The sequence below is a fragment of the Pleurodeles waltl genome, chromosome 5, assembly GCF_031143425.1.
Source record: "Pleurodeles waltl isolate 20211129_DDA chromosome 5, aPleWal1.hap1.20221129, whole genome shotgun sequence".
NCBI classification, from domain to species: Eukaryota; Metazoa; Chordata; class Amphibia; order Caudata; family Salamandridae; genus Pleurodeles; species Pleurodeles waltl.
In genome coordinates, this window is record NC_090444.1 from 815,917,300 (window position 1) to 815,941,332 (window position 24,033).

The following is a 24,033-nucleotide window of genomic DNA, read 5'->3' on the forward strand; positions in this document are numbered from 1 at the left end:
AAAAGAAAGGCAAAATATTGCTTTGGCACCTTTTAGTGCAAGTAACGAACCGTGCACTTCAGTGCATCCTGCATTTTAAATGCAGCGCTTTTAAGCATAGTGGTGGTTGACTGGATCTTGTACACTATGGTAAATTGTAAGGCAATGTGTTACATCCCGAAATATTTTTCCGTGTGCCTTTCGATCATTATCATGAAACATGATAAATTATCTAACCCATGAGTTGTAAATGAAAATTAAATGTATAACGTCTAAATTGTGGCTGGCATAGTTGTTGCAATTATAATTTAATTTATCTCGCAAAAAAACACAGTTCAGAATAAATATGTGACCTTTAGTCATCTTAGTTGTTAAATTATTTCAGAAATCAATTAATAATGGCCACAGTTTTTTCAGAATACTTGACTAAAACTTGTTTGTCATATATCGGAAAACTACTCCTCACACAACACAAACCTATGGGTTCCCCCTGCTCAGTAATGTAGCTGGTATGAAGAGCATCAGATTTATAGATGTGATAACACGATACGGATAGGATCCAGTCTTGATACCATAGTCCCGCTATCTTTACTGTACATAATGAGCTTTTCCATATGGGGACACCGAGGACCACAAATGTAGTTTAGAAACAAAATCCCAATTGAAAGCATCTTCTAATGTTCTATTCAGCTAACTTTTGCCAGGCAAATGCTGATACCAGTTTCTGACAAATTTGTGAAAATATCAAAACCAAATAGTTTGCTACACTAGACTTCATGAGAACATCAGTAAAATGTCACTTATGTGACAAACTGTTAAAATATTCTGGGTGAATGCACTCACTTGGAAGGGTTATAGCCACGTTTCTTTTTTCTTTGTGAATTTTGGATTCGTCCTTTTTGGTCTCCAATACAGACACCTTTTAGGTCTCTGTGTCAAAACCTATAGAGCACAGCACCAGTAGTTAAAGCAGGCTTCGGATCAACCCATTCCTTGTCATTGGATGGCTTTCTTGTCAGTATCATGTGCTTCGGCTTACCTGAAGGCTTTTCTTCCTCTTCTTGTGTGTCCTTCCCCTGAAGCATAGTCGACTTACTCTCCATTTCATTGGAGGAGTGGTGTCCTTCCATCACTATCTTCAGGAAACTGTTTTTCTTTTTCTTTGAGCACTGCTTATGTGTTTAAAGCTCTCTCCTGTATGCTGCTTTCAACTCACATCCAGCCTTCCTGCCCCCTTCGTATTACTCCCTAGTATTCAGTTGTTTTTATTTGAGCGGCAGGTTGTAACTTGCTCCATGCAAAAGTAGTACTTTTCAGCCCGCCCTAAAAACACTTGTGAAATGTATGCCTTACCTCAAAACACCCAAGGACTGCTGTTAGAATAGTAATTCTAGAATATCAGGGGACAGGAATTGTATGTTCATCAAGTAATCTACGACTGGAGTGAGAATAGCAAATGTTATCTCTTGATTTCTGAAGCATCCACTGCTGCCTAGGGGATGCAGTTCAAAGCCAGAAAAAGAGATGTACTTGCTCTTCTGCGTCTTCTGTGGCTTGGCAACCATCAAATATACCGTAATAAAATTAAAAGCATGTATAATATACTGTTGTCAAAACAATATGAAATCCATGCTAATGGAGCCATATAAGGATTACCATAGTGCAAATCTTCTATCTCCATGGTTTGTTTGGGTGAGTCGCTAACACTAAAACCTTGCCTTATACAGTAATTTGTGGGAAGTACGTGCAGGCAAGAGTGACAAGCGGGTGCTGATGAGGGATGCAATGTGGTGTAAGATATGCAGCTGAAGTGTTACAAAAAGTTATAGGAAAAAGAGCTCATATGTCTAATCCAGAAAGTGCTGAAAAAGATGGTGTGATAAAGAGTGTGGGATGGATTGGGACTGCAAAGACCACTCCTCCACCACACACCTTACGAGTGTTGAGTTCACAGTCTATTTAAAATGTTTAAACGATTTTTTGTATGGGTATATAGGTAGATATATCACTCAAGTTCGCAGGATTTTCATGACTGCCTATTGTAAATGGCCCACAAGCTTTCTCTGTAGGCCCCTGCGTGCTCTCCTAGTTAAAAAGGAGTTCTAGAGATGACACAGGCAGTTGGTTGATTGCATGAACATGTTATACATCAGCAGCGTGATGACTGCAGCTGTGACTGGTAACGCTGTGTGATTGTTCAGCTGAGGAACATAAGCCGTCATCTCTGCTTACTGCGCCTTGGCTTCAGGAATTCGGATTCCGCCTCAAATTCTTCTACTCTGTCCCGTAATATTCCTCATTTGAGCAATTGTATTTTCTTTCAAGTGTAGGGTTGTAAACTGACTTGCTGTGTGGTTTGTAGCGTTCTACTCCAGGCCAGATATATCCCCTCATCTTCACTCATCCTTCCTTAATGAACATTTAAATATTACATGTGTAAATTCTGGTATTTGGTTCGGTTTTCTGATTGGGCACAGATATATTGCCATTGTACCTCACGAGGGTAAGTGACAGTCTTCACAATAATACCATAACTGCTCCCAGTCTTCGGCACCTGCGTGCCCTGCGTTACAGTTTCAGTTCAGCAATGCCGTGCACTTCCGTCATACACACTTTTGGTTGTCTTCTGATCAGCACTTGTAGGTTGTAGGGACCAAGCCCACATATATGCCTGGTTCAAGGGACGACCAAAGTTAACTGGTAGGAATGTGGGGAGGTGCCTCCCATCTCGTTGTGGTTCGAACTTTCCATCAGGTAGTGATGGCTCTTGTAGTTTCACAGGATTGGGAGCCAGTTGATGTGGGCAACACTGAGTGGTTTTCCGGCTTTGCTCCTCTAATGTTCCTGGTCCATGTACAGTCAACCCTCGGTTAATGCAGCTGCTGCCGCCTTCCCGTTCATTCTGTTGTGTGGCCCAACATGGTGATCCCTTCAGCTTCTTCTAAACGGCAGAGGGGTGTTAAAATAGCACAATTTAATTGTACCTGCTCTATCCCCCACCATGTTATCAAAACGAGTTTTCTAAGATCAGAAAAAAGGGAAGGAAGCAATGAATGTCAATATAAACATTTAATTGAGATAAACATGTCATTCCAGAAAAGAAGAAAGATTTCAGAGAAGAAGTATTTAAGAATACATCTTCCCGTGACGAAACCCAAATATCGGTAAAATGCAGTTAATGATATTTCGCCATTTGAAGGATTGCTGACTGAGATTGCAAATACATAGTGATTAAATAAAGAGTTATTTTACAGTGGAAATATGGAAGCAGTAAAAACAAACAACCATTTGCGATACAATGTGTCTCACGTTTGCTTGAGTTGGAGTTATTGGCGTTGTAAATTCAGAATTTGAATTTATTGCCACATAAATTGGTCAACCCTGGCTTATAATTTTGTCTCTTCCTGCCACATAATTCCAGTGGCCCTGCATTTAACTAAAACACTTACATTTGCCTTCTTTATCTACCTGCACCCAAAAATGAAAATGTTGCCATGTAGCATTCTAATTTCAATCTGCCATGCTAATTCCAATAGAATACCACTTTGCCCACCACCCCATCAGAGTTGCTGTATGGCTAAGACAATTCCCCAAACAAGACCGCCACGGAGGAGTAACGAGAGAAATAAACTGAAAGGGTCACCCAAACATATGAAGTGTGTTCAAACAGTCACAGTGTAATAAGGATGTTAAGATGGCCTATATCATGGTCATAATTGCAATAAGGAGAGATGAATAAAACATATACAATTTTCATATAACCCCAATAAAAACCTTTATTATAAATAATAATTTGGCAGTAGACTGTAATGCTCAGAACAGCCCCTAGAGGACACCACAATGAAAACCGCATTTGTAAGAAACATTGTCATTGTACCATATAGTTAGCCCCTAGAGGGCATAACCACATGAAAAGAAAATGACTGAAAATATTGCAGTGTAACCCTATATTTAGCCCATAGAGGGTGTAGTGCATTACACATTTTCAGGCTAGCAGGCCTACTTCAGTGATATTACAAATAAGACCCTTAAAACACAAACTACTTTCAGCTATAAAACAAAAGTTCTGCCCTTGAGAAATGTTAAAAAGACACTGAAGGGTGGGAGGGATTATTATTTTGGGGTCCCACTAACCTAGTGTGGTGACCCTTGGATGACCTAAACAGAAAGAGTTTGTCACGCTGAACGTTTTGGTGGTGGTCCTATTGTCTTAGGAGTTATGGGAAAACACGTTTTGAAAAAGAACTCTTGCAAAGCATTATGGGGTGACTTTTCCAGAGTGTAACGAACATTGTAGTATTGTCTCTCCTGCTGTGCCGGGAAAGCCGCGTTGCAGATTTCTGTGTTTTTTACGTAAAGCATTTATCAATTATAAGTGTTCTGGGGAAATCTATGGAGCATGAAGGGGAGAGCTAACATAAATGACTGATTCGATAACAGTGTGAATAACGTGACCAGCGCTCCACTACCGCCGGTGGAGTTTGCTCTGTTGGCGCTGTGAGTGCCATGGCTGCCACTGGGAGAGACCAAAGAAAAAATAGTTCACCCACGCTGAAGTATATCGGCAAATGTGCAATTATACATGTAAGAGGGTGAGTCTGCAAGGCGGTAGCAAAACTGCCTCAAGGCGGGACAAATGTAAAGCATTTACCCTTGACATCAAGGGATTTTTGAAAGGCAATCCTGCAAATGAGTGAAAGTGATGGCCGTGAGGTGGGCGTGGTTAAATGCCCACAATACTTATAACAGGTCAAAGTGCTTGATCTCAACCTAAAAATTGGTCTTAATAACAATAGTAATATTTTTAAAAGGAAATACATTTGCTGTAAGATGCTACCTTCTGCCAACAAACATGGAGATTTTCGCTAAAGCTTTACCTTTCTCGCCCTTTGTTGCTGAATGTATATCCTAATCCATTATGTTGTTAGAATGATTTATCAGAAAACTTTGTAAAATTCATTTCAATCCCCCCTTCTTGAAGCATTGGGATAGTCTTGTCTTTTAGTGATGGGTCATTAGGGTTATGGCTTTCAATAGAGCCAATAAAAAGCAGGTAGCGCATCAGTTTTAGCCTAGGGGTTGTCAGGTGGCTGTAATGTTCCATGGAAATCTGATTGAGCTGTGTTGGATTGTAGTGGTATGTATGACTCGCTTGCTCAGACAGGGTGAAGAGGGGTATGCTCAGTGTAAGCCAAGGGAGCCATCTGCTTTAGAGCGGCTCTCTCTTGACTAGGAGCCAAAGCAGAGATTCTGGTGGTTTTCCCAGAAGGGCCTCTGCCCTTCGTTTTTTAAATCCGGTTGCTTTTAATCCTGGCTTCACCAAGATTCAGCTTTAAGCTGAAGCTGCTAGGGCCACTGCCCTTCTGTTGCAGTGTCCCCCATGGTCTACGGACTGCGGCAGCTCAGACCTGAATTGAAAATGTACCAGTCAGCTTAATTCTCTTTGTGTGACGATGTTTGCACATGCTTACATTCCAGTATTGTCGGCAATGTCCCAATTGCTGGAAAGTAACATTGATGCACACCCCAAGGTTAGTGTGAAAGGCAGAGTTGGCCCAGTTTTAAAATACCGAAAGTTTTTGGTGATTGTTCTTTTGCGGAATACTGCAGGCAAGCAATACTGTTTGTTGAGGCATCCGGGGTGCTGCTAAGACAGTCAGAGTGACAAACTTCACACCACCAAGAAAAGTCATACCGGGTAGATTGACGGGGCAATTTAGTTTTCACCTTCCTAAAAATATGTATTTGTACCCCTTAGGAAGGGAGAACTGCCATGCTCGAATTGATTTGTTCTTATCGGAAAAATGCAAAGTGTCACTCAAATTTGAAAACCCTCTGCAGCCTTTACAGGTACCTCGTGTTTGCACTTGTCTTACATTTCTACATTTCTGGTAATGCAGTCGTGTCTATTACTTAAAGGATTAAAACACATTTTCAAATCTGGGGGAAATGGACGACACTGACTCGGTTGCCTCTCTGATGCTCCCAGTAGCAGTAGCGACTCGGTCCAGGGTCTGTCTGATCCAATTTAGGGTGCTCCACCAAGTATATTATGACTGGACTGGGCTGCATAGAACAGGAAGAGCAGTGACACCGCAATGTCTGAGATATGGAGACAGCAGGGTAGACTTCTTTGATACCCTCTGCAGCTGCCGCAACATTCAGAACTACTGGACAGACATCCTCCAGGTACTAAGTCATATCCTCGAAGAAGAAACACCAATTAAGCCATACTATATCCTATTAGCGATACTCACTGATGTAAATTTGTCTCCTGCAAAAGTTTTCTTTTGTAATTTTGGCTTGGTAGTGGCTAAACACAATGTATCCAAACACTAGGGTGCGTCCGAGTTCCCCACACTGAGATTGGAGTGATGGAATGGACAGATATATAGTGGCAGAAAGAGTGACTTACAACGATAGAGGATGTCCTCGGAAGTTTCAAAAAGTGTGGGACCCCTGGAGGTCTTAATGTAATTTGGGGAATGGAGAGGGAGAAATTGCTGGTGGCCCTACTGATAATCCTGGGTAATTTACTCCTTTATTTCTCTCCCCCCCCCCACCTATCTTAGTCCTATTCCCCTCTCCATTTCTACACCAACCCCCATACTCCCCACCTTGCCCCCTCCTCCACCACCCCCTCCTTATTCTTAGGCCAACTCTCCCGTCCCTGCCACTTCATTCACCTATCAGTGGTGCCCTGCAAAGATATGTCTTTTCGACAGTGCTTCTTGTATGCTGAGCTAAACACATATTGTATGAAAATGGAATATGGGTATTTGCTCCAGGTTGCTTTATTACTTATTTGTTTTCTGCCAACATTTAATAAAGATATAAAATATTAGAGTGATGCCTTGGATGTGAAATTCTTGTTTAGAAAAACTGCGTTTTCTATTGAGAAATGTGTTTTCTGGAGGTCATTGAGTAGAAAGACTAAAGTAGGTAAATATTGTTGTACAGTGATATATTTAGCCTTGTAATACAGAAAGCAGTCTTTACAAATACACAAGCGTAGACACATCTGGCCATATTTTTTTTACACTTTTAATTTTCAGGTGTTGCCAAAGATTTATTTTAGCTGGCTCCTTAAAATACATAAACATAATGATTGCACAGTATTCCATATAAATCTCTAGACCACTACAAGTACGTATGGAAAGGTAGTTCTTGAAAATATTTTCTTCTCATGCGTCTCTACCTGTTCATGAAACCGACAAATCCAATTATGTACCCTAAACCAATAACAAGAACATGTGTCAAATCTATCGATTTCACTTTGCTCCAGATTTATTTTGAGTGGTGATGAATGTGCAATTTTCTTTTACCAGCGTAAAAAAAAAAAAAAAAAAGTTATATTAAACATTTTTTACAAGTGGTAACTATGCTTAATACACTGACACCTTCCACATTAAACAGTTTACTAAAGTAATTGCTACATCTTATTTGCCAAATGTTTACATCACCTTGAGCATTCTTGTATGGACACCTGTTGTAACTTATCTTGCCTCAAAGGCTTTTCTGAAGGTATTGATGAGGCCAGCGGGCTTTTGGCCTACAATAATTATTCTAATTATCATTGAATACACTAATTTAATTGGCACGAGTAACTTCAAATAGATCTCACAAATTGCACAGTCCCATAAGCACATTTGCATGTATGAAATTACAGACAGTCCTCTGAGTGGAGAGTGTCAACTTGACATACAGGCCATGTTTACTTTTCATAAGAGTTTATTGCTTTACTTTTAGGTTCATCGTAACAAAAAACACCTACAAATCGTTTGAAATCACTGTCCTTGTCTGTGAGAAGGTGTATTGGTTTTGGAGCAGATGTGATTCCTGACCAAATGTCACAATGCTGTTCTAGGTCCAATTAGATCTCGATAATTTAAACCTGAGTTTAGCCCTTGCTAGCTGCAGCACAGAGCAGAGGGGCTTAACGTAGAGGAAATGTGTAGACCGTTTAGCAGTACCAAACAGTTAAAACGTAGAAAACGCAATAGAATAAATGTACAACTACAGTTCATATAAAGGGAGAATTTTTAATGAACAAATAGATTTTTTTTTTGTTATAATGTCTAAGTTTCAGCAACAAAAAAAGCACAAAGTGGCAACTTGGGCAAATGGTAGCACTATAACAGGTCGAAGTCAAAATTTGTGGTCGACCAGATGGACTGCGGGTCAAATACAGAGATTAGAGTTGACCCAGTTGGAAGTTTACCTTCTGAGTTACTCTGTGAAATGGAAGTCAAAAATAGCCAATGGGACAAGGCAGCTGGATGTGGCAGAGATGGGTTCCACTAAGCTGGATAGCTGTCAGATGAAGTGCAGTAGAAGCTTTGGTTTAAACATTCTGACTGGGAGAAATTCAAAAGTTGCACCCAAGGAAAGTCCCTCACCAGCCAGATACTTTTGCCACCTTTGCTTTGTAAAGATTTCTATCTTCAGACTTAGTCCTTTTTTTATTTTTTTTACTTTTTTTAACCTTTTTATTTGAGTTTGTATTCTTCCAGCAGGACAAGGCTGCAAGCTGTGGCCAAACAGGGCTCTACGAGGCTGGTTACCCTGTCTGTGACTCCCGCTGAAACGGATTTGCTCCTGTGGAAAAGTTCAGAGCGGTAGCAACCTGAATTCTTGGCCCAGCGCCAACACACCTTTGTCGTATTTACTCGACATATTGGTTCCTGTGTTACGTAAACTAGAGCTTTGGCTAAGTTTATGAGGTTTGGCTTTCCCACCCCCAGAAGTCTAGAATGGGTTTAGTACAGCAGCACTTACATGGAAAATACAAGATTAATGTAGCCCTTCTGACCCTAGTAGGCATAACCGCTGGTGTGGTGTCCTTGCTTTCTGTGTCATTAACAACACCGAAAAGGGGTCAGAGTCACTGTGGTAATTGACACAATTTTGTTCTTTAGCACACAAGCACTGTACTAAGAATAGACACTATATACATTTAAAAGTGTTTATTTCAACAGTCTGATCCTGTTGCTTAGTACTTAAGCAATAACCACTCAGAATATATTAAAACAATTCTAATGCATCTCAGTAGAAGTTGGAATAATATGAACAGTTCTAACCTGGTTAAAATGTTACTCGCAACCTAACTCCCTAAAGACTACTTATGTGTGCTATGCTAAGAGAATATGGAGTAGCTAACATGCATCTAGAGATTTTTAAGGCTCAGCACACTGCATATCTTTTAACAGCAGAGCACCTGTAGTTATCAGACTCCAGCCAGAAGAGTGTTACCTCAGAAGAAAAAAACACATCAGCTGCTTAATTCTCTGTACCGGATCTCAAGAGTAGATGCTGTGGCTGTCTGGCAGGACCTCTTGTGATAACCTGGGATGTAGACATCTCTCATTCAGTAGACAGTCATGGGTGTTTATATAGGGGTGACCACCGACTTTTACCCTGCATCAGGGGACTTTTCATTAATCCAGGGCATTACTGGTGTGAACCATAATGAAGAAAATGTCAACTCTGACTAGATGTTTATTTTACACATCCACTGTCAGACTTTGAAATGTAGATATCGTGGAACTTGTAGCAGACTTGTGTTGCCTTATGTAATAGCAGAGTCATTGCATAGGTGAATCATGAGTTCTGTGAAAGATGATAATATTCTTCAGGTAGGCCAAAAGCAGGCACGCTTACTTAACGTGCGCAAAATGAAGTCTGGGTTTGGGAGTTTACAACACCAGCCTTCTGTCAGTTCAAAATTCAAAATATAAGGTAAAACATTTTTAATTAGCAGGACTACACTCTGACACTTATGAAAGGGCCTCCAAATCTTAGGGACACCATCTGGTGGTCAGGACTCATTCCAGGAGAAGCCACCAGCACGGTCCAAGGCAGGTCCAGTTGGAACTCGTCTGTTGGGCTCTTAAAAAATGTGAGCCTTTTGCAGCTTTTGTGTCTATGTGCCTTATTAGGAGGTTAGCAAATGGACCCTGGAGTCCACTTCTTTGTCCTAGGTACAAGGGGAGCAGATTCAGCATTTGCCGTCAGTCTCCACAAGTTCTCCAGCAGGTGCAGTCCTTCTTCCACAGGCCCATATGTTTTCTGAAGAGGATACTGAAGGTGCCACATTTATGCCCAGTCCCAGCTTGTATTTGGGGAGAAACTCACGGCTACTCCCTAATCAGTGGGGTGAAAGAGCCCAGGTGTTCCCTTAAGCGCTTTTTGTAGAACATCCTAGCATGTCCTTAGTGTTTTACTGTAAGCTATTCACAGTACCCCTATCCACCTAAAACCAACATGGTAGAATATTTCTTCACTTGTGCTAAGCTCCCTTCGCCCACCCAGATATATGGCTATGATAATGGGAAAACCCTGCCTTTCAAAATCGGTTCTGGGGAGAGCCGCTCTCCCACAGCAATTGCTCCCGGGTTGGCTAGCAGGACAGTGAAGGGGGCAAGCCTAGGTGCGAGTGACATCTGCTTGTAACAGGGTAGACCTTTTCAAGCTTAATTAAGTTCCTTGGCACAGCCCAGATGCCTATCCTGTCAGTGGGAAAAGCGCCATCCTCACACCGAGGGACTTTGTCAATTGCCTGGGAGCAATACACCTTTCACCACAGAAAGACATTAACAGTCAGTTGACAGTAACCACTGGCAGAGAGGCACATTCGTCTTGGGCAGGAAAATGCCAACTTTATAAAAATTGCTTTTTCAAAACCCTAATTTAAAATTGACTTGGCCACTAGGTTGGATTTTACATTGCTGTTCAGATGAGTCCTTCTACCATTTTTCAAGCTAGTCCCAAACTGAAGTTATACATTATAATGTGTTATAATGTTGCCCAATGCTTTTCTGTTGAAGAGCCAGCCTTGCCACAGTGAATTGTCCAGAGGCCCTCCAAAGAGGAGCTAACAAAAAGGAGGGAAGGGAAGCCTACAGGATCTAAGCATTCGAAACATTGCTAATGAGAGACAACAAAAACAACAAATGGTGTGCTTTAGGAGGGTTTTAAGCTCACTGAATTTTAAACAATACATATCACAACACAGCAGCATTTAAAAATGAATGTGAACTTGTGTAATATAAATGGTGTTCATGTAAAGCACTCCTCTGCCTTCAGGTCGAGAATGTGCTACATAAACCTGCTTAAAAAAGAAGAAATAGTACCTCCAGCGCAATGCAAGCAGCAAACCGACATTAATTAGGATAAAGCAGTCTGCACTTGGTCCATGCTCCACATAAAGAAAAGGAAGTGACTCAAAGTCACACTCACTGACAAATTAAGAGACAGCAAAGAAGAGTGATAATGATTTTAATGAATGGTAAGTAAAGGGCGAGCAAAAGCCCCCTTTTATAGAGTGTTTTGTTTTTAAGACGCAGTAGATCTTTAAGTGACAGCTCGTGTGTGGTGCAAGCCTGAGAGACCTAAAAATGAAAGTTTAGACCTTGTAAAATAACTATTTTGCCAGGTTGAATTTGTAGTTTTAACACTGTCCACTTAAGCTGCTGCGACAGGACTCTGGTCTTATTGTACATGGTTACTTTAGTGGTGCCACAATAAATGCAGCAGTCCTCTGGTGACATTTAATTTACCGGCCCTGGTTACAAGGGATACAATATACTAAGGACCTAAAGATAAGTTAAATGTGCCAATCAGAGTTTTTAACCAATTCAGCAAGTTTTCAGTGGTCAGGACATATGCAAACTGAGCTCATTAGCAGGGCCTTAGTGCACAAAGCCCAAAACCCAACAAAATCATGCCCAACCCTATGCTCCATGTATCTCTCACATGTACTTCTTGCACCCCCTCGTACTAGATGTCCTCGCTCCTCGTTTCTCCTCCCCGTGCTGCTGTCCTTTTGGTATGCTTCTTTTTCTATGGGCTTCCCCACCTACCACTGGTGTTCCTATCTCACTCGAGCGATCCGTTTCCCCCTCCTCACATGAATATACCATCGCTCCTCCTTTGACAGGGTACAACCGCAGTCTTTTTTTCACATTATTTTTTAGATCAAAGGGACCATCACATTGCATTAGTAAATAAATAGTTAAAGCAAGTACCGCCCTCGTCATTCTGCTCTTTCAAGATGCTTGTGCAAGCAGTAAATGATGGGCTTGTCTTCGCGTGTTTTTCAATTCTTTTTATTTGCGTATTCTACACCGTGTTGAGAAACGTCTCACGCATAAGATAATCACCAAGTCATTTCGCTAATGCAAAACCTATTGTGTTTGCCAGTGCTTGTTTTATGTGCTGATGTCAGCTAGGTGTCCGCAGTCATGCAACGATAAAAATGCAATATGGTGCCTATCATACTAAAGCATGTGCATGCATGGTGATGCTTTCATCTGTTTATCATTGAGCTTGGCCACTGTAGAAGCATGACACACATTTGTGATGCCTGATGACATGTGCTTTTTGTTTTTGCCAATGTGCTCAGCATTGACAAAAAGCAGTGGCAAAGCCAGTGTGTGCATAGCTGTTAATTAAGGAGAGACCGATTAGCTTGGCTAATCCTTGTTGAGAGTTATTGTTTACTAAAAAGTCCTGAGAATGCTGGTTCTACATCGAGGTAACACAAACTCACTTTGTCCCTTTTACATTATTACTTGCGGCATAAATAACAATTCTGCTGTTCTCCAAGTGCGCATTACTAGTTTGAGTATTCACCTGCAGTGTAATTGTGCGAAAGCACGTTATTTACCTGTAGAGGTGGCTCGTCCTCTCCTTCCAGGGTAGATGTTTTTGATAATGGAGACAAATGGGAATTATTGCCTGGTTTATAGATGCTCCTTTATATTAGACTGATAAATCATTCACCGCCGCCTAGTCACTGAGCCATTGCTTTGAAAGTGCTCTTTTGTTCCAGTCAACTAATTAAAGTGTAATACTGTGGAAGGTGGTCATTAATGTCAGCATAATCCAGTGAAGCCCTGGTGTCCAGGGAGGAGAAGGGCTACATTTCACTTTGATACGGAATTGATTAGGCGAAGGCGCTCCAGACAGCATCCTGTGCCTTGTTCCTCCTCAACTTGCTCCCGCCTGCTCCCTGCTCCCCTCGCGAGCACTGCAGTGATGTAAAGACCAGCGTTGACTTTGCTCACCCTCTCCCACCCGCTGCAGAGAGATTGTTGATGTGGCTCTGCTCATACACAGTAATTTATATACACCGGGAAATGGCTTAGGATCTGGAGATTGGTTTTAAATTACTTGTAAAATATTAATGGCACGGGATAGTAAAGGTGCTGTAGGTTTTGAATTTCTCACACGGCCCAGTGCGCGCTCCAAGTGGGGGTCACGTTGTAATTGATCAGAGCAGCTTGGGGTGTGTTTTTTTCATTTATTTTGTTATTTATAGTGGAGGAGTTCCAGCAACCGTGCAACCAGATCTTTGTCAGTGCTCACCTTCTCTAGTAAAGCATCTTGTTACAGTTTGGAAGAGGGGTCGGACGCTTGCTCATTGAGCCTAGCTAGGGGCTTTAATGGTACGTATTAGACTTGCCAGAATGCTACAGATGCTTCAGGACAAGCTTTCCTTCTCATTTTAAACATGTCAGTAGCGTCATTTATTATGATTTCCATGTTCCTAATACAAAAATGACATCTACGTAGGAGAACGACACATTTCTAGTCCTCGAACAACGTAGACTATTCACATTTTTGTAAGGATATTCGGAAATGAGAAGACAATATTTTAGTGAAACACGTTGCATTTGAAATATTCTTTTCCATGACTGGGCTGGAATATCCTTTTGGTCCAGACTTGAAAGCTGCGGGCCCTTTTACCACTGTCAAGATGTTCTGCTCCGTTATCTTGGAATGCACTGCCACAGAACCTGTTGAGAGTTGAGCACAGGGCTAAGAATGTTTCCTGAGATAATCGTGTGTGCTTCTGATTTCATCCAACTGGTTGGAGACAGTGGTCATTACCAGTCACAAGAGACTGCTGTATCAGCTCCGATTAAAACAGACCGCAACTTTAAGAGGCAACAACTTTACTAAAAAGCAAAATTGGATTCTAATTCTTCAGGAACAAAAGTGACCAGAGATTCAGATCACCCTCTCTAATACACCCTGATCTATTGCAATTCTCTGGCTCCACCTGTACATAGCCAAGACTTTCTTCAGTGGTGGGTGAAGAAATGGATTGACCAAAAACACCTGCCACTGGAGCCATCTTGTGTTACTTGGCCCCATTGACTTTCAGTAGCTTTTACAAAGGATCTGGCAATCAACATAGTATCCCTTCAAAAAGAAAACGTATATTTATCTCTCTCCATAACAAACTGAAAGCCGAACGGACAACATCTATAAAACAACTTGATTACCCCACTGCAGCTTTATTTTGGTATAAATGTATATATGGTATGCTACTATCTTCAGGTGTCTTATATTTTCGTACAAATGTGGGTCTGGTATTTGTAATTTGTGGCCAGCGCCTCACATGTGGTCTCCTTAAGTAACATTTCATTAACAATTAGTTTAATTATGTTTTTGATTTTGTAAAATAAATGGGTCACAAAATAATGCAACGATATGGTTACCGTCTGTGCTATGACCAAGGGTTTACAGACAGCTCCATCAATACAACTCATCTTCATCATCAGCACAAACTATGGATGACAAAGATAAATGAAACGTGAGCAGGTCACAACGCTTATAGCATGTGTCATAACACATCCTTCATGATCTGGATTTTCACTGTACTGACAATCGGTTGTTTGGATAGGGAGTTAATGAGCATTCCAAAATTCCTACGCAAAACCCACCTCCCTCTTAGTCTTGTTGAGGCACACACGGCATCAATTCTTATTTTTACACCATGACTCCACTGATGTCTGTCTGCCTCAGTCAGCCAAAGGCCAGCAAATAATTTGTGGTATCTCTAAATATATTTACTTACACCTAAATGTATATAATAGGGTGGCCACACATTGACGTTGCCTGTCTTGCTTGTTTCAGAATATCTGAGCAGGTTGACCACTGACTTGTTATAATGACTTGTAGCTGCTGATTGCCTTATTCTTTAGCGGTTTGGCTGCCTTCTTAACCTTATTTGTTGTGGCTTGAGTGAATGCAGAAGCTGCAGGAGGACGCTTTCAAGTGACTCAGTTTACTGTTCCTGGGTGTACTCTCGCTTTCATTACAGTAAGCTCGTATATTGGGATTTAGGAAATGGGTGTCATTTCAGTGTGACTTTGGTTTTATCTAACCTTCAAGGGTTTTCCTACTGGGCCTGCGGTTCTTCAAGAACTATACCTTCAAGGGTAACGTAAAGTACGTTAACTACGCATACATAAGCCCTGCAGGCCAAGTGTTTGAATACTTTTGCAGGCGATCAAATAATTACTTAATTTGTGGTGTTGGTTGCAGGTGGGATCCACTGTCGCCTAATTCGAGGAATCAGAATACATTTAATCACAAATACACTTAACTGAATAAATGAGTTTTCAGAGCCATTGCTTTCTGGTAAAATTTCCTTGTAGACTCGAGCGAGCTTTCCCATCGTAGGCTACTTACTTCAACCAATGTTTTTCAGAAATGCGAAGATAAGGCTAAAATGTAGGGATCAGGCAAAGGTCACAAATGTAAGTAGCCCCATTGCCCCTGCTGAACCTCTTCTCAACCTGTCATGATTCGTAACTCTAAAAAGCATAGCCACTCGAGCCGTTCATTATATTTACGTTATTCATTTTTAAGCTAAGATATGCTTCTGTAAAGTTATGCATAAACAGCAAAAGTGCTAATTTCCTTAAGCAGAGAACATGTGTCACTTCCAATAGCAATGCAAGAATTTCAAACAGAAAATGAGGGGTGTTGCTAACAGTAGTCCAGCCAGTCGTTGCGGCAAGCAGAAGGGGATTACAGGAATAAAAATTAGATTTAAAAAAAAAAAAACCTCTCACAGGCTCCCAGTCTGTCTGGGAGCACTCTGCCTGCCCTGCAGCCAATCCTGACCCTGCCCAATGCAGCGCTAGGATTTCCTGGGAGCATCAGCCAGGGTGCTCCCAGACTGACTGGGAACCTGTGCATGCTCTCTCCAGCCTGGCAACTGTGTTGCTGGGCTGAAGAGAGCCTACTTGCACGCAAGTGTGTTTGGCTGGCCCGAGACAGCCGGCCAAACATACATTCTCTGACGGGGAAGTGGTCGTCACAACCTGTGCCCCCCCCCCCCCCCCCCCCCTCTTACTAAAAAAACGGAAATAAACAGTTTATTATTGTTTTTTGGTAAAAGGCTTGCAGCGACCGCTGCTGGTGGGAGGGGGATGATACTCCGCCCTAGTGGAGGAGCTGCCCCGGAGTCCAGCAGGTGCAGGGACTCCGGCCTCTAGGGCTTTTATGGGTCCACTGCACCCCATTGTGTCTGTCCTTTACTACTCAGCAGTTCATACCTTCTATTTTTTTGCTCCTTTTTCAGGATAGTCTTTGGGAATACAACGTAAAAGCATACTGCTGAAGGCAAGCTTGCTCGCAGCTCGGGTCTGTTATTAAACCCAACTGTGAGAGGCTGTGGAAGTGAGACTACTGGTGGTGGAAGTTGGTAGTGCCATTGGTGGAATTGGGTGGCAGCCTCTTATGAACATGTCTGTGCACCTACATTTTTTCTTAATACAGATTAAGCAGTGGTTCTAAGTAAGACAATAACCCTTAGGCTTTGGGTGGAGCCTACTTTTAGGGTCAGTCCAAAACAAAAGCATTGTTCCCAAGTGGAAAAATAACCTGCTGTTTACTCCTCATCTGTTCATTAAAAACGGGTACTCCCCCAAAGCGTTCGAGTTCTAAATCTGACATTTTCATTTTTTTCATTTGTCTATTCTTTTGCGACCTTCAGGGTGCTTGACGCCATCTTTACAAGCAGTTACCTTGAACGAGCACACCAACACGATTCTTGGATCCAATCACAAGACCTTTACATGACGAATATTGGTTCAGTGACTTTTACCTAGCAGCATATGATTGGTCGTCATAATAAAATATTCATGCCTGCGTTTGTAGTTGGCTGTATTTAATTTCTAATTTGTTACTGTAATAGTTAGGAAGCTTAGTGTCCTTTTTTTCTTTTATTGCAATTTACCTTAATTTTCTTCTCTAAAAGCAATGTGTACCTTTAAAGGTATAGTGAGGTTTAAAAAAAAATGCTAGATATGGTTATTGACGAAAACGTAACTTGCATGTTTGTAGCATCGCTAGAGTTTAGGTTTAGAATATGCAGTGTCTGATTGCACAAATGGGACCATTGGTTGCACCACACCCCTGGGTGCGCAAAGCATATTGTATTATGAAGGATATTAATAATGCTGCAGAACAATTGCTTTTTCATTTACCAGCTGATTAAAACTCATGCATAATTTATCAAATGGAGGAAAGGCTTAAACAAATACATCTCCTTTCCCTCGAGAGGCTGAAAAGAAAATACATATGCTAATGTAGGAAAGCACCGTATCTCCAACATAACATGTAATATGCAGTGGTGCATTTGTCTTGTGAATAGATCTTTCTAGTTGGTATAAATCACAATATGAAAGTGCTCTATTGCGCACAACTTTCTACACCAGAGTGGCAGCTGGATATTCTTTGGTTTTTATTGTGCGTTCGCTTCGAAGGACTAGCATTGAATTGACTTTCTATTTTTTGTTCACACAGTTTTTTACATGCTTGCAGTGAGTATGTATTTGCACAAATCAAAACTAATTGTAGGATAAGCTTAACTTTAGAACCAATACATGATTTTTGGAGTACTTTCTGAATTTTCTTCACTTCAGCGTTTACACACGTTACCCCTACGCACGACAGTGGTTCTGTGGGGAATCAGGGGACTTGAATATGTTCCGAACAAACTCATAATTTCACAACTAAGTATCTCTAAACTGTGACAATAATGGAGCGTGCAAATTGGTTGAAAAATGACTGCCGAACTGCGGACTGGAAGTTGATAACCACAAAGGGAGCATCTTCTCTCTTGACAACAGTCAGCGGTTCGTCATCATTTGATCCGCACACCACAATAAACACAATGAGGCATGTGTGTTTTTCTCAAGCTCCCATTGCTTGCACGTTTGACCTCTTGGTCTGTAAGTTTCTTAATGTCTCTCAAAATGGCACAACATGACCTGCTTCCTCCTTCGAGTTCTGCAAAAGCATATTACGTCTTGAGTAAGTGTCTCTTAATAGCAATACCTGGTAGCCTAGCCCTAAATTGCTTTATCGTTTTTTTTTATATAAAAAAGCTATATTACCGTGCGTGGCCATCTGTTTTTGCTGCTGCTTGCATTTTCTTTTTTCTCGGAGAGCAGTACTTTATTCGTGACCATTGCTTCTCTAATGCAATGTGACAAGAGGTGCTCAGGTTGTATTGCCCCAGTGTTCTATAGCCGTAATGTGGTTGTATCTCTTAGTATCACTGAAACAAATCATCATCCCGTTGGGTGTAGATTTTATCTCCAGTTGCTCCATGTTAATAAAACCCAGTCAATGATATTCGGGTGCCATACCCTCTGATGTAGCTGGCAAGGCCTCTCTCGGTGTGAGGCTTGGGTCAGCCTAGGCTCACAATAAACCGCACATGCTAAGCCCTACACAGTCACATTGTCACACTGTGTAAGTCTAGTCACACACCACACAAAACTAAATTGCTGATCTGCAAGCTGCTGTTGAAAAAGGGAAACTAAACGCCTAGCTGTCGATTAGTTGGTCTTCAATGAATGCGAGGATCCCTTCTCAAACCATTTGTTCTACTAAATTGTCCGCTCTTACCATATCGTCTTCAGGCCTTCTCTATCACTTTTATTCATCGGGGCAGTTGCCATAGACAGTGCTTGCAGAAAACGGCCATCGGGGTGTTTGTGAAGGGTTGTGAGATTAAATAAAAGAATTACCATCCCAGGGTTACGGTCAACTATCCTTCTATATAATACTCTGTCAGATCTCTGTTTCTAGGACCAGAAACCCTTTTATCGCAACAGTTTGATCTGCTTTGCAAGTCTATCAAGTAACTTTTAATGGGTTCGCAAGCAGTGCTAAGCACCCCGCTCCCTTCCATTTGGCCAGGTATGCTCACACGCACACTTTTTTCTCTGACTAGTAGGATAGGACCTTGCTTTGTGGTCATTTGCAGTGATTTTCTTTTTGAGGCCAGATAATGACAATTGCATGTCCATACTCGTGGGGTTTACGATTTGGGGCCATATGTACGAAAGCTTTTTCCCATAGACACAGAATGGGTAAAATCCTTTGGTACATCTGGCCCTTGATCTTGTATTGTACCGGAGGCTTGGAAATCCAATACATCTGCATGAATCTTTATTTTAAACCAGTAGATAGTACGTTTTTGAAATAGTGACTTTCAGGTCCTAGATGCCTGTTTACTGATTATTTTTCCATGTGAGGTATGCGTAATTTTCACAAAAAATATTCATAGTACATGTTAACTGTTTCAGTGGATTTCTGCTTACAATTGCACCCAGAGTAGGCACTCTCAAATAAAAGTTATTTATGGAAGATGCTTCCCATATAGTTATGTAGCCACACAATGAGGGTCGCCCCCCCTCCGTTCATGCAGCAGCGGTACCCCTGCAGTTTCCCAGTTCCCGCCAGCTGTTTTCTGCTCAATATGACCTCCTGCACGTGAACTTTATGTGAAAATGAAGAAGAAAAAAATGATACACTATGTAAAACCCTGAAATCCCAATGCCCTGAAATGTGTGCAAGTCATATTATTCCTTTACACGTGGCATTCTACATACTTAAACACGCTCTTGAGACAATCTCCAACCAAACGTAGTTATTATAAGCACACGTTAGGCATATGGGGTGGATCAGTAGATATTAGGCATCTGAGTCAAAAAGGCGTGCAAAGGGGACTTTTACGTGCCCTTAATGCCGTTGTGCATCGGCCCCAAAAGATCAAAAATGGAAATATTCAGATTTAATCAAAAAAGTGAGCCTGATGAACACCAGCAGTTAAGAGTAGACAAAGAGTACTACAGGATTACTTACTTATTCTTACATTCCTTTGTAGATCAGCCCGGAAATGTGCAACACCATATTGGTAAAAGTGTTAAGAGAACATAGCACTTTATATTTGTACTAATTGTGTTTGAATACTTTCTGAGTATTACTATTTTAGATGTTTTGGGGTAAACTCGGAGGCATTGAAAAGTGCGTGAAGGGGTCCAACATCAGGACCGTACTCCAGAATGCCATTAGGGATCCGCCCGTTTAGATTTTTTGGGTCCGATTCACAAATGAATGCAGGATTATGGAAAGGACTATTCCTGTCGCACTCTTGCTTGCATTTGTGAATGAGCTACAAAGATATAAAGAAATAAAATGGGAACCTGCAGGCCATACTCACAAGCAGGGAGTACAAACAGAACCAACAGTGCCCTGGCTGCACTTTCACCAATAGGACGGCGGACGTTTTGAGGCCTGTACGAGTAAGGAGAGTACTCCAGGAGCACTGTTTCCCATACTTGGGAATGCTGCTGTAAATCGATCCAAGTGAGATAAGCTGGGGTTGCTTTTATCAGTGTCCCATCAGCCTACCACGTGTCGGAGTTGGGATCGAGTCTCTCTGTTACGCACACTGCTGCCTCCGCTGACAAGCCCGGTCTTCGTGGGTTTGCCACTTCGATCATCCATTGTGGTAACACCTAACCTCCATTTCTTTCAGCACTTAATGCAAGAACGAAAGCTGCTTGGATTACTCTGTTTAGCGCGTAAAGTATCACTAATGCTCATCTCTGCTGCGGCTCTCTGACCGCCACTTTAACCTCAGATTAGGTGCATAATATGAACTGGCAGTCAGTCCTTCCCACTCATTCTTTGTGCGGAGTTCCTTATTTAGCCTATAGTGTCACTCTTAATCTGCGTTTTAATCGGATCCAGTATCTGCGGACGAGAAAAGCTAGATGTTAGGTTAATGCGAATATGTTTTCTTTTCGAGACTCAAATAGTCTTAGTCCGTATGGCTCAGTTCCATTGTTAACGCCCGCGCATCTGGCGCACTCTTCTGGTTTTACGTCAGGGCGGAGAAGTGTTTATGGCGGGGACAAAAGAAAGAAAGGTCCAGAAGCTGTGTCCGATTGGTATTGCTTTTTTTGTTTTCGTTTTTTTTTTTTAATAGAAATAAATTGGTAGGGCACAGTGTCTGGGAATGCTATAGATTAGTTTTTCCCTAATTAATGGAAACACAAGAAAGACCTAAATATATGACGGTTGTTACTCAACATGAATAAATGTTCACACGTTTTTCTCTAAAGATTTTTTTTTTATGCAGCGAGTATCAGAATTGATATGCTTTGATATATTCAACTACGAACACAATGTAAAAATGTCTTATATCCCGGATCACGTGTCAATTTAGGAGAATTAGTAGCCATTGTACTCGCTAACATAACGGCATTGATTCTCCAGTGAGAGAATCCATCCAAGAAAGATACATTATTAATCTTCTCATGCAAAAATATTACTAACCGCCCGAACCGGGAACCCAAAGAACCCAGGCAAGTTGTGAGCCTGACCACTGCAAAGGGGATTTGTGTCTGTGTGGGGTGGATGGGGGTGGGATGGGGTTACTTTCTCCAATTTGGGAAAAATGGTGCATTCTGCAACACAGTTTTCATAATATTTACACTTGTACTAGCTTTTAAAGCATCTTAAATGATAAACTTACAGTGCTCCCGGACAACACAATCTTTGTTGGGGGCCCTCCAGCGATTACCTTGCTATCATCCTCCAACAGTGCCCCTCATCTCTCCATAGTCCCTCTCTCACATGTATTTCATTATTTTTTATAGCGCCTCTCATAGCAGTGCACGGCGTCGGACCACTTTACATCACACACGGACAAGAATCGCATGTCTAAATGAGTGTATAGAAATTTTGACATAAAACAGAAGGGGAATACAAAGTGTAGGATACCATGTCATCCACACTGGTAGGCATTTTTCGTTTTAGAGCGTTTGGTCTGGAGAAACACAAACGGGATTCAAAACTTAAGTGGTTGGGGTTGAATTTACTAAAAAGAATGTATTTCTACCCAAACAAACCAATTTTAGCAACATTAGGATAATGAAAGACTGGGAGAAAAACATAATGTGCTAAGCTATGCCTTGCAGTTTGCATGCATCTCTTTGGCAGTTCATAGCGCGCTATGCTAGATTACGATTGTAAATTATGAACTGTCAGTAAAAAAAGGATCTTTTTGGCAAAAGCAGTAACCCACTGAAATATTCAGATAAAACACAGCTCTGTGATCTGCATGGTACACCTTCTTTTCAGTAGGCATCCTAATCCTTTACACAACTTTAAATGATTTAAAACGGCCACTAGACAAAATTACGATCTCTCCCAGAGGAAGATTAATCACTAGTGATGAATCTTGACCCTTTTATTCTTGCCTGAAAACTGCTGGATATTCAAAGAACTGTGCAGCAAGAGTGAGAAGTGACTGATTATGCTAGGCGAGACTGCGGATATTGTTATTGGGGTGGGGGTGGGGGGGGGGGGCGATAATGCAGCACTGTTACAAAACTAGCCCCCAGTAACAGAATCAGTTCCCACATCCTTCCAGCCTCCTTGGGAAACACCTGATGCCTGATATGGCCAGTCCACCTTTGGTTACTGACACTGGAACTGTTACGAACGAACTTTAAACATATAACTAACTTAATGCCTTGTTTCATAAATACATAAGAAATGTAAACTTGAATGCATGGAATAAGGACTAATGTGTGTCGTGGTTTAAAAGAATATTTCTTCAAAAGGAAATTGTGTAATATTGAAATTGTCTATAGATTGTAGAGTTACACGTTCAATTTTTAATGTGATAAAAGCAATCGACTTGTTTCAGTATCTGACATTGTAATACTGCTGATTGTTTGAGGACTTTAAAAGCTTTTAGAACCAGTATTTTTTGACTAATCTTGCAACCATTTTTCTCTGAAATATGCTTTAATAATTTAAATATTTAATACATTTCTTTTATAGAACCACCACGACCTATAGCACCGCCACAGCTACTTGGTGTGGGGCCTACATACTTGCTGATTCAGCTGAATGCCAACTCCATCATTGGTGATGGGCCTATTATTCTGAAAGAAGTGGAATACAGAATGACTACTGGGTCCTGGACGGAAACCCATGCTGTAAATGCTCCAACATACAAGCTTTGGCACCTGGATCCAGATACAGAGTACGAGATCCGTGTTCTTCTCACTAGACCTGGGGAAGGAGGTACTGGGCAGGCTGGCCCTCCATTGATCACAAGAACAAAATGTGCAGGTAGGAGCATGGTTCAGTTTTCTTCTCTTTCTCTGGGCCTTGGATTGGTGTATTCGGATCCTGTGAGAGAGAGGTCTTGGCTTTCACTGATGAAGTCCGATACATTTTCTAGCACCTCCTTCGTATTTTTAATTTAAGCGTACTCGTGCATTCGGGTTTCCTTTGCATTTTTGATGCAGGAGCACGGAACGGATCGGCTGTGATGCCGTGTATGGCATGATGTAAGGTTTTGATACTGAATGTATTGGATGCTCTGTTAGCAATATGACTAAGAATATGACCTACTAATACGAATTTAATTTATGGCCCTGAAGAAGTCCTGTTGTATGGACGATACGCATTGGCTGTTTTTTATTGTGATGTCTGGCTTATTGTAAAAAGATAAGAAGAATAAAGGAAAGATTTGGAATGGACTGATACTAATGAATGGGACTATTTGAATACTGTCCAGGGTGGTGCATGGTCAGCAATTATTTGTTTACACACCTGAGAGTGCTTAGGGCAGATTATTGTAATCACACTTCTAAAATACAACATCACTGACAGTTTGAACATGTCCACTATGCTCTACAGCTATTTGTTCTACGTAACTACCAATGACAGTCTTTGTAATACCCACACAGAAGCTTCTGAACTAACTGTACACAGTCAGTATTTCAGAAAAGTACTATTACTAGAATATTAGAACAACCAACTATACCTTTTGGGACAGGAATGCCCCCTGCAAGGCAAAAGGACAGGTTCCGCTCTCTAGAGGGGCAACCACTGAATACATATCTGTTGTCTTGACCTTTATTTTGGCCCTAA

The 24,033-nt window shown here is 41.4% G+C and overlaps 1 protein-coding gene across 8 annotated transcripts in view; it reads left to right on the top strand.

Annotated features, from left to right (window-relative positions):
* The window catches only part of PTPRK (protein tyrosine phosphatase receptor type K), a 1,183,996-nt gene that overhangs the window by 566,469 nt on the left and 593,494 nt on the right, over window positions 1-24,033 (top strand). For all 8 annotated transcript variants that reach the window (XM_069234833.1, XM_069234830.1, XM_069234832.1 and 5 more), the window contains exon 7: window positions 22,933-23,226. In XM_069234833.1, coding sequence (XP_069090934.1) covers window positions 22,933-23,226 — 294 coding nt within the window. The remainder of the gene's footprint in view (window positions 1-22,932; window positions 23,227-24,033) is intronic.